General features: G+C 40.9%; 1 protein-coding gene across 3 annotated transcripts in view; it reads right to left on the reverse strand.

Annotated features, from left to right (window-relative positions):
- CLTC (clathrin, heavy chain (Hc)) overlaps positions 1–8,155 on the reverse strand; it is a 24,509-nt gene extending 16,354 nt beyond the window's left edge. For 2 of the 3 annotated variants that reach the window (XM_010289147.1, XM_010289146.1), the window contains exons 1-10: positions 7,949–8,155; positions 5,559–5,827; positions 5,058–5,219; positions 4,134–4,247; positions 3,574–3,747; positions 2,516–2,713; positions 1,644–1,844; positions 866–1,018; positions 436–558; positions 24–161 (exon numbers count right to left, since the gene is read on the reverse strand). In XM_010289147.1, the coding sequence (XP_010287449.1) occupies positions 24–161; positions 436–558; positions 866–1,018; positions 1,644–1,844; positions 2,516–2,713; positions 3,574–3,747; positions 4,134–4,247; positions 5,058–5,219; positions 5,559–5,827; positions 7,949–8,105 (1,689 nt within the window). In that variant the 5' untranslated portion in view covers positions 8,106–8,155. Of the gene's footprint in view, positions 1–23; positions 162–435; positions 559–865; positions 1,019–1,643; positions 1,845–2,515; positions 2,714–3,573; positions 3,748–4,133; positions 4,248–5,057; positions 5,220–5,558; positions 5,828–7,924 lie in introns of all 3 variants that reach the window. The other variant, XM_010289148.1, reaches the window with a different exon arrangement.
- Between the last annotated feature and the right edge of the window lie 7,342 nt (positions 8,156–15,497).

Raw genomic sequence — 15,497 nt, forward strand, 5'->3', positions numbered from 1 at the left:
CCAATATAACTCTGCAAGCATACCTGAGGTGCATGCATGAGGTTCATCTCAAGTAAACGTGTTTGCAGGGGACCTTCTGAGGGACGATTATTCTTCAGTGCATCCAACAAGAAGGCTGTACATTGCTGAATTAAGTTATATTCCATAAAGACATCCACAATCTGGAAAAAAAATAATAATTAGGCTTTTGATTAGGAAATGGAAGCATATTTAAACAAAGTAACATCAACTGCAGCTTCCAAAGCTAAACTGTTTATCCTGGCACTGCACTAAGCTGTCATTTAGTGTTTTTGAAACTAGGCAAGGAACAGCATTGTCCCAGTAAGGCAAATCCCGACTTGTAGTTCAAAAATCTTTCTCTGATGGTAAGAGTATGGCTCCTCTTAGCAACTTAAGGCCTTGAAGTTAACATTTCATAGCAATAAAATTATTTACTTGTGTTATGTCTGCAAGGGGCTCTTCATCTTGAACAAGCATTTGTGCAAACTGCTGTCCTTGATCAGGGCTGATTCTCATTACATTCCTCAGCAAAAAAATCCAGTCTGGAGTATATCCAACCTGAAGAGATAATGAAAAGTAGTAACTCAGCAAGAGCACATGCCTTGTTAAATACAGAGGTCAGTAAAAGCTACTGTCAGTAGCTTACACAACACATTCAGGACTTCCTCATTTGGAAGAGGCTACATAGGGAAGTATGAAAGATACATGTACAAAGCCTACTGGCAATTATTCATAACAAAACCATAGGCCAAAGTAGGTACTATACAGGCTCTCAGAGTCCCACAAAGTTACTTTTAGCTACTTTGAAACACACACTAGTTATTCTTAAATACAGGACAGATACAGCAATTTAATTTCCTCTCACCTTCTTAGCATACAAAACAATCTTCTGGACTTGTCCTGTTTCAGCAAAACACTGGATGACTTTGTTTGGAACATTGGCTCTCAGGTAGACACTAAGCGCTAGCGTAGGATCTACAGATTTCACAAGGTCTCCCAGCTCCTCTGAGCACTCCAGCTGTTTAAAGATAAATACAGTCAGTCCACCCTGACCGTGCCATGCTGACACACATTACTACCTTCTTCCTCATTTGTCTTCCCTTTGGACTTCTCAAAAAAAAAATTAAAGGCCCAGCGTGATAGCATTATCTGACTCTTTCAGCATTATCTAACTCTTTCAGCAGTGATCTACTGGGATGTATTTGTTACGCTGTTCTGCAGGAGTCAGAAATGCATTTGTAGAGCTAGAAAGAATTGGGCATACATAGTATCAGCATGTTTCTTGAGCTAATTACAGCAATGTAACCACAGCTCGGAGTATATGCAAAGTCAGTATCCAGAGAAGCCTGAAGTAGTTTGGGAAAAGAACAGCAGGACCTCAGGAGCTTTCCATACCAAGTTCACCTGCTGTAATTTTGAGTGGAATGAGTGAAGCTCTTAAGAGTATTTGACCCGTATTACTGCAAGAGAATTGATCATAGTTACAGGTAGAGCGAACACCGATTGCTCAACTGTTTGATCCCACTAGCACATTGATGAGTTGCCCAGTTGAGTTCTCCTTGGCAAGTCCAGGAGTTGGGGGAAGGCAGCTCTCCGGTAGTTAGAGCCCTGGAGGGACATAAACATATCTACCCCAGGTTTACCTTATCTTCTTTTAACCATTTTTCCAAGAGCTGTTTGCGTCCTTGCTGAAGCACTGGTCTGCAGAGTTCCAGCGACTCGTACTTATTCAGCTGTCCTTGATCAAGCAGAATGCCAAAGTATTGGAGTAAAGGGGAAGTCTGTCCTGGCTGCGCTGGAACACTCTGGAACCGGCGTATGGTGTCTGGAGTACGCAGGATTCCCTGCACGAGAGAGAGACACACTTTAGTTTTCTGTTCTGCTATTGTGGCTTGGCCAGAGTTTCTCCAGAAAGCTGAAGTTAGAAATGCTGGCTACAGCAACATTAGGTTTTGCCAACCCAGTATAAGTCAGAAGTAGTATGGCTGAACATCAGCTTAGACATTGTCTTTCAGATGTTTTGACAGAAGAAATGCAATAGTAGCCTATTAGACTTGTTTCAATAGCAATGGAGATTTAAGTTCAGAGGACTGTCATACAGAATTAAGACACCCTTGTCCTTGCAAGCAAGTTCCTCTCATCTGAATTTAGTATGACCTTTGCCCTTAGTCTGTCCTTCTTGTGCTGTTTCCAGGTGCAGCCTCAGCTGGAGGCTGCCTTTTCATAGAGATTTTTCTAATCATTGGGGCAATAAAGTATCAGAAACATTCAGCCTCACAGTCCTTTATTCTTCTACCCCTCTGTGGGCTTCACACAAGCTTTAAGATCTTCAAGCATATGATCAGTACTCTCAAAGCACAGCATATAGGTTCTTCACAGGTATGTTAAGTACTACATTAGGACAGGAGCAGTAACAAGATTCTTGTCTTGCCACTTACAAAATTCAGTGAGATTTCCTGAAGCCAGAAGCTTAAGCCGGTAGAGTTCAGTACTATTCTGAATATTGGTCCATTACCTTTGGAGCATTAGCTGCCACTTTTGCTGCCTCTGAATAGTTCCCTTGTGCAAACAATGCATTGAATTTTCTGGCAAAGAGTTCCTCAGCACCTGCCAGGTTGTTGCGGACAGCCATTCGTAAAGCTAGGTCAGGATTCTGCAGCACATTTGTGATATAGGGAATAATATTCTCTTCTTCCACACACACTGAGAGCACCTGAGTAAGTTATCAAGGAAAACTTCCAGTTAGTTCAAATAAGTGAGCCAAGGGCTAAACTAACCTGTAAAAGGAAAGCTATGGCATACATGGAAAGCTTTTTTCATCCCTTGATAATGGCAGTCTTGCCATTTTATTTAACAGACCAACCTCCTGTGAAAAGAGCCTCTACCATCCAAGTGCTGCACCAAGGCAGATGGTTAACAGTCAGTTTAAACTGAGGTATGTACAGAGGTCAGAAATACAGAAAGACAGTACTTATATCCCTGTAACCTGTACTCAGTGTCTTAAGTCACTAATCCTAGAGGATAAACTAGGAACAACTCTTCTGCTCTGTACTGCTCATGCTCAACAGGCAACAACATTTGAAATCAATTCAGTCTAAAGGCATAGTTGTACAACATCAGTAACTAGTTTAAACCAGCCTAAGTTAGACGTGTATGGAGATACAGCAGAAAATTTTCTTTGAGGCTCAGAACACTGCCAGACATGAGATTGTCTGAACAGAGTTCATAGTTAAGACTTCTATTATATTAAGACTTCTATCAGCATGTTGCCTGCAAGACGGCATAATCCGTCCCCAGAAGAGATGTGTATTCTATTCCGTCCTCAGCAGGAAGTCAGTGCTTAGATCCACTGACTGCCATTACAAAACCCCCAACATTATGCAACCAGAAACTGAGTTGTAGAAGAAACTAGAAGTCAGACAAGCTGCACTCCTGTTCAGCTATCCAACACTACCATATTCCACATTCTATTATTCTGCCTTGTTAATTTCTGGAAACTTTTAGTCATTGATATGAACACTACAGGCCAACTGGATTAGGTAAACCAGTTGTTTCCATGCCAAGCATCCTTACTTGTCCCTTTCTGTTTACTCCAATAATTCCAGCTGTTGCTTCATGCTGTGCAGTAACAAATATTGTCTCTCCACTGATTCTGTTCATGTAGATACAGGTGCCAGTTTCCAGGTCATATAAGTGGATATAGCCATATTTTGTTATGAGAAACACCACATCATGCTTGTCACTGATCTGCAAAACAGGAATAGATTAATCAAATTTGGTATTGGATAAAATGAGTGCTTTTAAAAATCAGCAGATAGCTGTGCCATTTCAGGACAACTAGAAGTGCTGTTATATTTTTACTTAATACTTGAGTACTATCACAGCAGAATTATGTTTGAAGACCTTGAAAGACAGTTAAATATACATGGATATTTCTTCCATAAACAAGAACAAGCTGCTTCAGTCTCTACCCTTACTTTACCACCACTGAGGCAGGAGCAGAAGTCACACCAGTTTAGTGCCAAGTCTCAGGTCAATATATTGACCACCTGGCTTTGAGTGCCCTATTACAGCGTCACATCCACCAAGAGAAACTACAGACTTGTTTGTGCTCTTGTTTGCAGCTGTCATACCTGCATGGCAACAGGAAAGTCATTTTGTGCTTCAGGAGGAAAGAAGACATCCACTGCTTTCTTTGGAAATGGCTGATTCCCAGTAGGTGGTGTGCCAACTTCAATGATATGCAACTGTGCAATGGATAAGATTAGTCCGTTAGTCCTTGTATTTAATTTATGTAACAATAGATTCAACTATGAAGATATGGCAATTCTTTTGCTGCTGAGCCTTAATCCCAAGCTTATGCAAAGATAAACTAAGTCAGTCTTCCTAAATATTTTCACTGGCTAAAAGTGTGGTATACTGTATTCATGTACCACAGATGAGGGAAACACTTAAGCACTATCTTTAGTTATCCCTAGCTAGTTAGAAGTTTAAGGATTCAGTTAGGTCACTTTATATGCAGTCTTTCGACTTGGTTAACATTCTGCAGAGACAATTCTGAAGATGCTTCTCTGGATCTAGCTTTGGTTTTACTTTGTTTCCATCTGTCACAAAGTAGCTCACATGATTCCAGTTTTAGTATTAGACCCCTGGTTTGCCCCATAACATTAGTGTTTAATTTTTTTTCCCATCCAATAATTTGGAAATAAGTTAAACCTGATACTGGGTATCAGCATCAAAGAAAGATTGCAACAGCTGTTCCCTAAGTTTAACCTGTGAAGCCAAGAATCACATGCTTCAAGCACCTAATTAGGCTGGTCATGACATGCCACCTCACTTCACAACTCAAAAGACTCCCACTACATGAGGTGGTCCCTGCTGTGAAGCTCTGTAAGCACCAGTTTTCATATACATTAGATATATAGCACCCAGACTGACACATAGTCGTTCACTTTTTTCCTAAAGGCAACTTTGTGCCTTAAACCACTTGTTTCCCTGGAATCAGATAACCAGGGAGAGTCACTAAATATTACAGCATGTTTAGAACCAAGTCTTACCTTACCCCCAGCTTGCCCTCTTACTGCAAAACAGAAGAGAGTAGATTCTTCAGCATTTCCTTCCATCTTGAACTGTGCAAAGCTAGCTGCATGTCCCTCAATTGGTTGTGACACTTTTCTATCTACAGAATATAGCTGCATTGCTCCCACAACACGATTTTGCTAGACAAGACAGAACAAGAGTCAGAAACAACAGGCACTCAGCCAGTAATTTTAAAGTTAGTGTTGGTAAATATGTTGCCATATCAAGCTGAACTACCATGCCATGCTTTCTCTTACAAAGGCATCGCTTAAGACTTTTAACATTGTACTAGTGTTTACATCATTACTGTAAGATTTTCAGTTACACTTAAGTTTGTTATTTGAAGACCAAGACAAGCATTTACATTCCCAACAATGTTCTAGAAAAAGAAAACATACAGATCAGTCCTGCTCCTATAGAAGAGGGAAACAAGACAAGCTCTGGGCCTTCCATGGCAGGCCTCCGTAGCGGTGAAGTACCTGTGCAGATATGCCAGTTAGCAGCAGCCACTTCTGCTTAGCGTCAGTACGGTAGTTGATGATCTGGCAGCCAGCAAGACTAGAATGGCGATCAAACATTTTCACAGGCTGGGACTCCCCCTCCATACTCCAATGGTAGACTGCATTATCCGTTACAAGGGCAACAGTATTCAAAGAGATCCACTTCCAGAAGGTGACATCATCTGTCATTGTATGAGCCTTCATTTTGCTCTTCATTTCAATGTTAAATATTTGAAGCGTCTTTCCAGCTAGAAAACACAACATTGTTAGCCAGGTTACAGTTTCCACTTGTTACCTCAAGCACTGATTAAAAGTAGAAGGGCTGCACTGTAACATTAAACCCTCGTGAATTCCTTCAAGAAAATGCTGTTATATACTGGCAGTATCTTCAGTGATCAGCTATTACTTTTAACCAGACCACAGTCCCAGGGCTAATTTTACCAATTTGCCACTACTGAGCAAACAGATGTAAAAAAACAACTTGGTAGGAGACAAGAGCTTCAGCTTACACAGGCAAGTTGTATGATACTTCACACACATCAAAACTAGGTTACAATAATGCTGAGTCTCTTGAAAGTTGTGACAAGAGCTACGCCAGTGTCATTAAAAACTCTGTCCACATCTGTTTGAAGTATTAAAGCACAACATAGAATGGTCAAGTTGGCAGAGGGCTTTCATAATCCACAGTCATTAACCAAAACCCTTAGGTTGCACTAATGGGATGTACCGGCTGCAAGCCAGACTAAGAGAACTGTACAAGGAAAGGATTCTAGTGACGAACAAAAGCTCTAGAAGGTAAGAGGAAAAGCTCTCTGAATTACACAGAATGGTGCATACATACATCCTGAGCAGCCACCTGCAGTCATTTCTACCAGTTTTTACAACACAGTGGCATATACGAAATTATTTCTTCCTGTTGAGAAGATAAGGAAGGTTCTCACCAACTTCTACTAGTTTTAGAAGACAGCTATTTAAGCACTTGCTAGTGTAGCCCAAGAGGAATAGTAAAGATCAGGTGAGAGAATCTGCAACAGTTACTAATTGTAACTCAGCTTGATAAAGTCACAGTGCCATATGGCCAAGTGCCTTCACTCAACAAGGATTAGTTTAGTTAGAAGCCACCACTAGTTCAGCTATGGATGTAAGATGCAGAGTCCGGAGTTTCCAGAGCTTGGAGAAGACTGTCTAAAACAGTGTTACTCAGGCTACAGGCTAGCAGTTTGTTTCCATATCTAGTGCAGCTGGAGCTTTAGAGTCAAGGAAGATGACGTTCAGGTAACATGTATCCTATATGCTATGCAAAGCATATTAAGACACAAAATCTAGACTTTAGTCAAAAGGGTCAGTCCTGTTTATAAAAAGCTTTTTATCAAGATCCCAATAGTTTAAGCACCCTTCAAGTTCTTGTATGGATTAATTTTCTGAATCTTAAGGATTCACTTGTTTGGGAGGACATGAAAAACCTCTCAATTTTAGGCTTTCAGTTGCTTAAACATCACTGTTCAGCCATGTGCTCCACAGATCTGAGTCACTTTATTCTGCTTTTTCTTTTCATAAAACAGGACAGGAACTAGTACAGTCAATTGAAATAACTCACCATCTGCACACGCAAGAAAGCATTAAAGTTGTGACAAAACAGTAGCACAGTATTAAAGTCAAAATTAGATAACATTGAATAAATACAAATCTTTCCATTAGCAGCACATGTGTTTCTAGAGTGACAGTATTTAAGCTTCTTGGGCCTCTTTGGGAAGGAGATCAACACTTCCAGAGACTCCAGAGGAATGCTTGTTCTCTGTATCACCAGAGATACCAAGTTAGCTGACCTTGTGCTTTATTCATCACAAGAGTCTTCCCTGCATAGTTTTACTCTTCTTATCATTGACCGATATAAGAAATATGCACAAACTGGTGCACCAGCCTCTTCCAGCAAGGCCAGACTAAAGCCTTCAGGAATATTTCCCCTCCCTAGTCTTAGTTTTCCCCTCTGTAAAGACAAGCTTAGTTGATAGACCTTACGCACTTAAGAGATCAGGTCTCACTTCCCTCTAACATGATTCCAGACTTAAGACTCCAAAAGTGTCATAAAGCCTACACTTTCCTTCCAGCATTCTCTGCTCAGCAGCTGTTAAGCATTGACTAACACAAAAAAACCTCATCCTAATGATCAGCAAATAGCAGGAAGTCTCAGCTGAAGCTTAGTGCCCAGCTACCTTCAGAAGAACTGAAAATGCATTAAACTTAAGCTCCCATTAAGCTGTGGAATATCAGTAAGGGATCCTCCCACACATATTGCCCAAGACAGTCAAGTCTGTCATACAGAAAGCTCTCCTTCCATTTCAAACATTTCTTTATCAGGACTTCCATACCTTTTAATGCAATGACTTTACTGGCAGGGTTCATGATAGCACTGTCGGCTGAAATTGGTCTTCGAATAGGGTTGCTGGGGTCATTCATGTCAATGATCACCACTTGAGCCTGTTCTCCTACTTTCTCTCTTATACAGATGAATTTATCAGACTCCATTGTCAGAGTGCTGAACCCAATGTTTGCTGGGTTGATGCCCAGATTTTGGAGCTGGAAAAGAAAAAAGTTTTAGCATTAAGTTACATCTCTGTATAGCCACGAATAGCTTTTGTGAAAGTCAAAAGAAATACTAGACTTCACATAACTTTTTATGACAATACAACCATGCTATGCAAAAATGGCACGGCACACAAATTCTTGCCCATCTTCAATTAAGCCCAGCAGACCTCCTGAAGAAGCCCTGCAGCATTCAAGTGCTTGGTACCTTGTCTTCAACATCCATTTACAACTTACTGTTTTGAGAACTCAACTTTTGAGCCGCTTGTATGGTTGAGGGCACATTGAACTTGCCTGCTCCTGGTAGCTGTGCTAGAGTTGCAGCTTCAGTACTTACTCTCACCAGCTTTGCTTCCAGAGCTAGTATTCCATTGAGCTTGGCAGCTATCACTATTTCAAGCTTAACATCACATGTGAGGCGTCTGAGCTTTATCTTTATCCTTGTGGAGTTAAAAAAAGCTACCTGTCTAGCAATTAGCCTAGTCAAGTCTAGCAGCAAGGCTGTATACCACCCAGGAGGCAGAGCTAACACATGGGATGGACACTACTGAAATCAGAAATGGCTCATCCACAGCCACTCTTAACAGAGAAGATATCAATAAACCACCTCCTTTTCTGCTGAGCTACAGTCTGCTTCTGTAAACCTTTAAATGCATACCGTGAAATTACATTTCTAGTACGGCTTGCAACAAAACGCAGTTTAGTTAATACCATTTCATTCTGTTTGCAACCGGCTAGAGTATTAGGATGTCAGTAGCAAACCAAAGTTTATTCAATTTCTAACAGTGGAAGTGCAGAATGGTTAGTTCACCTTACATACAGATATATGGCCTGTGGGTGGATATATCTTTAAAACTCAAGACTAGTTTTCTACTGTGAGAGGAATTATCACTTCTAATACTTCAGATATTTTTCCTTCTGGGAGACTGTTTGAACTTCAAGCCCAAGGCCTCCCAAGAAAGGATAGACCTTCAAAGCCATTTTACTATTATTGTATTAGTTTGAAGCAAAATACTAAGCTCTTATCAGCTGTGCTCTGTACGAGCTCTGAGATGACCACGCCTCGGCCGCTCTTGTCCCTGCCTACTTGCAGCTTCTGATAAAGAGGGTGTTTTACTACATGTCCCTTCTGCCCCAGCTTTCAGAGAGCACATGCAAGGAACAACATCGAAGCTATGGCACACCAAGTTAACAAAACAAGCTTCACAAAAGGCATTTTAATGGATGATCTATATCACCCAGAGAATCAAGACAGCCAGATCCTGGTACAGTTTAAGGTTGAAACTCAAAAGCAAGTCAGTTTTAGCATCTTGGGTGTGCTGAAGGAAAGAATCTCTAGATAACGATTCAGCCTTTGTGTATGGTTCTCTAGTCACTCTGCATTGAAGTACATTTTCCCCAAGGACACTATTTAGTTGAAGTTACCTTGCTCTTTCAAGACAGGATTTCACCATTTGAAACTCTTCAGTGGGGTTCGAACAATACCAGAAACGTGTTCAGGCTCTTTAATGTTTAAGAGAAACAACTAGGTTACAGAGAACTAACACTGATCTTTTGGTAAATTTAAGCTCTACCCAGCTTTTCTTCCTCAAAAGACTTTGAGAGAGAAGACTCTAAGTAGAACAGATTTAAACATAATTCTTGAAGCTAGGCATCAAGCTAGTTACGCCATTCTTCCAAGGCGGAATACCTACACTTCCTGCAACTTAACACAGTGAACAGTTTCATTTAAAGGCAGATCCCTTTACATCCATCCACCTGACAATAAAGCCAGGAAACTTTCAGGTGAAAGACAAGTGTTTTTTCAGCTCTCCCAAGAGAAAACTGTCTTAATGCTACAACTATTAAGAAAAACAAAACACCACACATCAAAATCAAACTCTGTCTCCTTGACAGGTCAGAACTCTTGTTACCCAGATTTAAGTGAGTGTTTGAGGTCCAGCATCACAGAACCTGGCCACTCATTCTTCAGCAACATGGATTCACTTAGACTTCAGATTTAAGTTCAAATCTCCCTTTCACACCTTTATTTGTATAGTGTTCTCTGGGCCTGGAACTCTAGTATTTGTACATCAGCTAGGCAGGGCTATATGCAACCTGGTCACACCCCCATAGGCAGAGAAGGCTTGAAGATGTAAGAGTTTCATCTGGTAGAGCTGGAGAGTCTTACTATGATGTGGCATTTCCTTTTGCTAGGGCTGCAAGCTTAATAAGTGTAAAATCATTTATCAAGCGCTCGACTTCCTTGTTAATTTGGTAGAGGAGGGTGGTTTCAGAGTGCCAAGTACTCCGCTTGGCAGTTACTCACAGCACTATACTCAGACATTGTCAACAGAACAAATCAAAGCAGCAAGTCCTAGCAGAAGGCAGACCTCTTAGGGAGGTCTGGACTCTCTCGCTGAATCCATGTCACTTAGATATTGCAAGACAGATTTATCTTAATCATGATCAAACTGCCGTCTGCTAGGTATCACATCTGAGGTAACCAGTGCTAGTTAGTAGTGGAAGATGTGGTCCTTTTTAAACTTAAGACCATTTTCAAAGGCTAGATATTTCTATGAAAAGATTTAGATTGGCACTGGAGCGCTGAAGAAAGCTTGGAGAAGCTTTGGATGGAGGCACAACCATTAGTGAGGTCTTTAAGTACACAAGCTCTTTCTGCTAGCATTTCATCTTTTAATCTCAACACATTCAGGTGCATGAACCAAGTCTGCTTCAAGCACCAAGACAGGATGTTAACTCTAACGGTGACAATTCTCTGCATTTGATTAGACAAAAGCATCACCAGCAAAAAGTGGCACTTGCTTTGCTCAGCTGGTAAGACTAACGGTCACTTTTCTTGGCTGCACTCAGACCTGATGCACAGAACTCTTGAGAGTACATATCATTCCCTGGAATATATGTTGTTTTCTTCCCCAAACAGGCTAAAGTTCAGGTGAGTGAGGCAGGAGTGTTTATAAAGCTAAGCAAAGCAAACAGAGACTAAGATTACTATTAGGAAACACTACAGGAGGTATTTCTTTGGAGGCTTTTATTACGAAAATGTCAATACTACTCCATGTACAAACTCACAAGTTTGTACTACAACTAAAAGAGTACAGGGGTTTATGGCAGATTTTCTACCCCTTCTCCTCTTACCACAGAGGGGAAAAACCCCCAAAATACTGCACTCATTTAGGTCCACTACCTTGCAGTACTAGCTGTGCTTGGGCAACCAATTTACAGTTAAGAGTTATTTTACAACAACATTTGTTGGAAAGTTAAGTTATACCCTGAAAGCATGTTGAAAAGAAAGTGTTCTGTGAAGTAGCTGCTCCCTTAGAATGGAACTGTGAAACAGGCTGCCAGAGACAGCAGCAACTCTTCTGTTCAGTACAGGCGTCACCTTGAAGAACTCCTCTAACTCAAGGTTGGATACTTCAGTCAGTTGCAGGCTGTACTGAGCCACCAAATTCTATGACAACATTTATCTGAACAGCACTGAGAGGTGAATCATTATAACATGGTAAGTGAAAGTCCGATTAGTAAGATTATTTTTTCCACTGGAAGATAATTAAAGCACATTCATGGTAACTTATCCAAAGAAGTTGTCCTTTTACATGCATGTTTGACATAAAACTGAACATTAAAACTGCTGACAAGAGTCTCTTTGTTGACCCCTTCCTGGAACATTCGCTTTCTTGTGACAGTTTGCTTAGCTGTCGAATAATTTCTCCTTGCCTACAAGGAAGGGCGCGGAACTGCTGAGTGCGCATTTCACCTCGACTCTCACACTCAACAGGATATAACCACTGTTCTTGTAGCCACAAGCAGCTGCTTAGTCTCTGCCCAGAGACTCCTTATCTACATACAGCTAGAAATCACATAGCTGGGAAATGCCAGTTAACAGAAATATTCCCAGTCTTGAGAAGCAGGGCACTCCTTGATGTGCAGTGAGTCACAAGGCCATGCTTTACTAGGCTTTGACTGAACAAGGTAGACACCAGGCTACCTTTCAGCCACTCATTTAGTTCCATACGTGAAACTTTGCAAAGCAAACTTAAGTTGCACAAAAGATTTATATCCATGCTGATCTGTTAAGAGTTACTGACTGCAGTTCTGTAACACAGGAGTCCCGCAGACAGTCAATGGCTACAAAGGGCCTCCACGTTTACCAGGGCAAGGTAAGAGTTACAGTTTTTGACAGGCTAGGAAGTTATGTTTTCAACAGATAAGAGACCTCTATAAAGTTCAAGAGCTCTTCTATTTCTATATACTTCCTATTTTCTGCCTCACCCGCGATAGGCTGAGGTAGCCATCCAGCGTCGGCAGCCACAGGCATGCTGCGTGACTGTATCAGTTACAAGCCACAGCTGAGACTGTACCTGCTGAAACTCGAGTTCAAAACCACTGGCTGCCATTGCTTATCTTTGGTTAAGTCACCACAGTCCCCGCATGAAGCACTGAGTACCGCCACCAAGACAAGCAGGCCTGTTGACTTCAGTACCTGCTGAGAGGGACATGCCAAGAGGAATAGCTTATAAACTGCTTAACTAATTGTTCCTATCCAATTAGTTCACACACACACACTCAAGACACTTTGACTCTTCACAGCAGTCTTTGTTACAGATTTTCCCTCTAAGAATGCTCCAAATTCACTGGTTTTAGGAATTCAGATCCACTAAGCAGCAGAGGGCAAGAACCCCACCAAAACAGCACTAGGCACAGCAGTCCTCTCTAATTCCCAACTTAAAATAGCAACAAAAGACTTAACTGCTTCAAACTAATGCTGTTATAGCAGAGACTTAGTCTTTTAGGGTACATTAAACTGTCTCACTGCCAGCACAATGCACAGAAGCATTCTGTTGTCTGTCATTGTTAGAGTGAAGTAGTAAATTTAAAAGTTTTATTATACGATGCCTCGGCTGTCCAGTTTTATTCAGTTAGCTCTTTGGCATAGCTAGCTATGATTCCGAGAGCCATCCAAGTACCACCACACTAGAACAGCAATAGTCGCCGTTCAGGTTTGCTCCATCAGTGACCCATACATACAACAAATCTTCTCCTAGTTTAAAAGAGTAGTTCTGTCTCAGTATCAAGTGCATAGCCGGAGCTGACAGTTTTCTGTCCTGCCTAGACAAGTCTACAGAATAATTTAAAATGTTTTTAATATATTTAGGTAATAGAGTATTTGTTAATGCCTTGTCACACCAATATAGCAGTGTGCCGGGTCCAAGTTCAATTTTTATATATTTCAGGGTAGTGTGACTAAATTAATTGGCAATCACAGTTCATCACCTGCTAACTAGTTTGGTTCCTTCTCACTCATCAGGAACTTGAAAACTTTGAAAAGCTCCATGCACCTACCACAGCAAGCAGTTGCGTTTTACTTTCACCCTCAAGCACACCGAGGCACCAACTTATGGAACCCCGGAAACCTAGATACAAGCAACCAGATTGGCAATCATTTGACACACTGAACTCTGATCTCGCACTACATGCCCGCTGGACTGTTTCCTGATGGCTACTTTAAAAAAAAAAACCCTAGCACTATAAAGTTTTACATGAGTCTAGTAGTTTTGATAACACAGAAACCAAGTTTCTCCTTGGACTCTCCCAAGGAAAAAAGGTTCTTCACCGTATGTTGTTGATGTTCTTTTGTGGCAAGGCAGGCAGCTACAATAGACAATACACAGATAACATCCTACATATTTGCAATTACTGAGATTTCAGAGCTATGTAATGGGACTCAAACAAATAAAACCTGAAGCCTGACTACACATTTTGTTTTTAGACTGCACTTAGTAACTATCCAGAAAGCTTACTTAAGCCTAGTAAGCTAACTACTTGCCACATCTTACTTGCCCAAACTAGACCTTTAGCTCAAATTGCAGGTACAAAGCTTGCTGTACTGTGTAGCCAAGAGACAAGATATTTAGGAGCACAGGAGCATGGGACTTCTTGGAGTCTTTAACTCTTCATTCCCATATCACCTAGGCAAGATGCTGACACCAAGAGATAATCCCAGTGTGCCTTGAGTAGCACAATATGGAGTGCAACTGGGTTGAAGCTGAAGATCGGGACAAGCTTTGTACAGGTAGTTACTTGACCATTTTCTGACCTGCAGTAGTGGATCCATGAAAAACTCGTATCATGCTATACGTATTGCTGACCGTGGTCTTCTGGATTAAAAAATTAAAAGCAACTTTCAATAATAGCCTTGCAAGAACTTTCCCATTCATATCCATCACCTGCCTTTTTATGAAAAATGCTCTAGTTGGGTACCTTGTCATTCATGATCAGCTACAAACTTGCAAGTGTTGTGCAACACCTGCATGACAAGTTTCCTAGACAATGCAGCTCAGGCCCAGTTCAAGAAATTGTACTACTGAATCCATGAGGACCTCCTATGAACAGCCTGGAATATGCCAAAGCAGTTCTGGATAGTAGAAGTGTAGCAATCAATGCTTCTGCTCTCAAAATTTACTCCAACACCAAGTCAGAAGTTTCAGCATGAAAACAGTACCTCCAAGAATCCAAGTTCCTCTGAATTTTTTCAATGAAATAAAATGAGGAAGTTCAGTAGGTACAGCAAACGGAAGCACTATGGGCAAGAGCCACGTGCATGTAGGCTCAGAAGGCTGGACACCCAGTCTTACAAAAGACCAGCTCATATATGCAGTTGTAAAAGTTATTGGTTAAGCCAGTGCTGTACATGAAACAGGAACAGGACACACGCACAAAAATTAAAAAATACAAATAAGCAGGTAAATCAGTCTTTAGTCAGAACAGTCATGCTCCACAATAGTGCTGGCCTGAAACCTATCAACACTTCTGGAGTGAAGGAGAGGAGTTTCATTATGTAACAGTACTCATGTCACTAGAGACCTGGTAGTGGGTCACATGCAAGGTTTGTATCTTAAATAATGTATCATAGATGCATTTCCACAATACTTTATTAAAAGCTGGGCTATCCAGAGGGATGAATTTCACCTGAGTATACAGAACATTCTCAATACCTGGTTCTAAGCTATGCCACTACCAGGAGAGAATACTTGCTCAGAGCTGAAGCTCTGGCCAACTCATGAAATTCCCCTGTCAGTGCTGCTTGCTAAAGAGCAGTCCAGGGCTACACTGGTTTTAAACTGTTTTTAAAGTAAAATTATCCAATGCTTAATAGTTAACAAACTAAACAAAAATCAATAATGGCAGTGTTTTTTAAAATCTAAAAATAACACCATGGATAGTGGTAATTTACACAGCAAATTAAGTGTTTTGCTACTGTTCTTTTAACATGTTGTTTAGAAATTAAATCCTTTCCATCTGGGTTAGAAAAAAGTCACTACAAATCATGCA

This window comes from Phaethon lepturus, unplaced genomic scaffold, assembly GCF_000687285.1.
Source record: "Phaethon lepturus isolate BGI_N335 unplaced genomic scaffold, ASM68728v1 scaffold24826, whole genome shotgun sequence".
Taxonomy (NCBI): Eukaryota; Metazoa; Chordata; class Aves; order Phaethontiformes; family Phaethontidae; genus Phaethon; species Phaethon lepturus.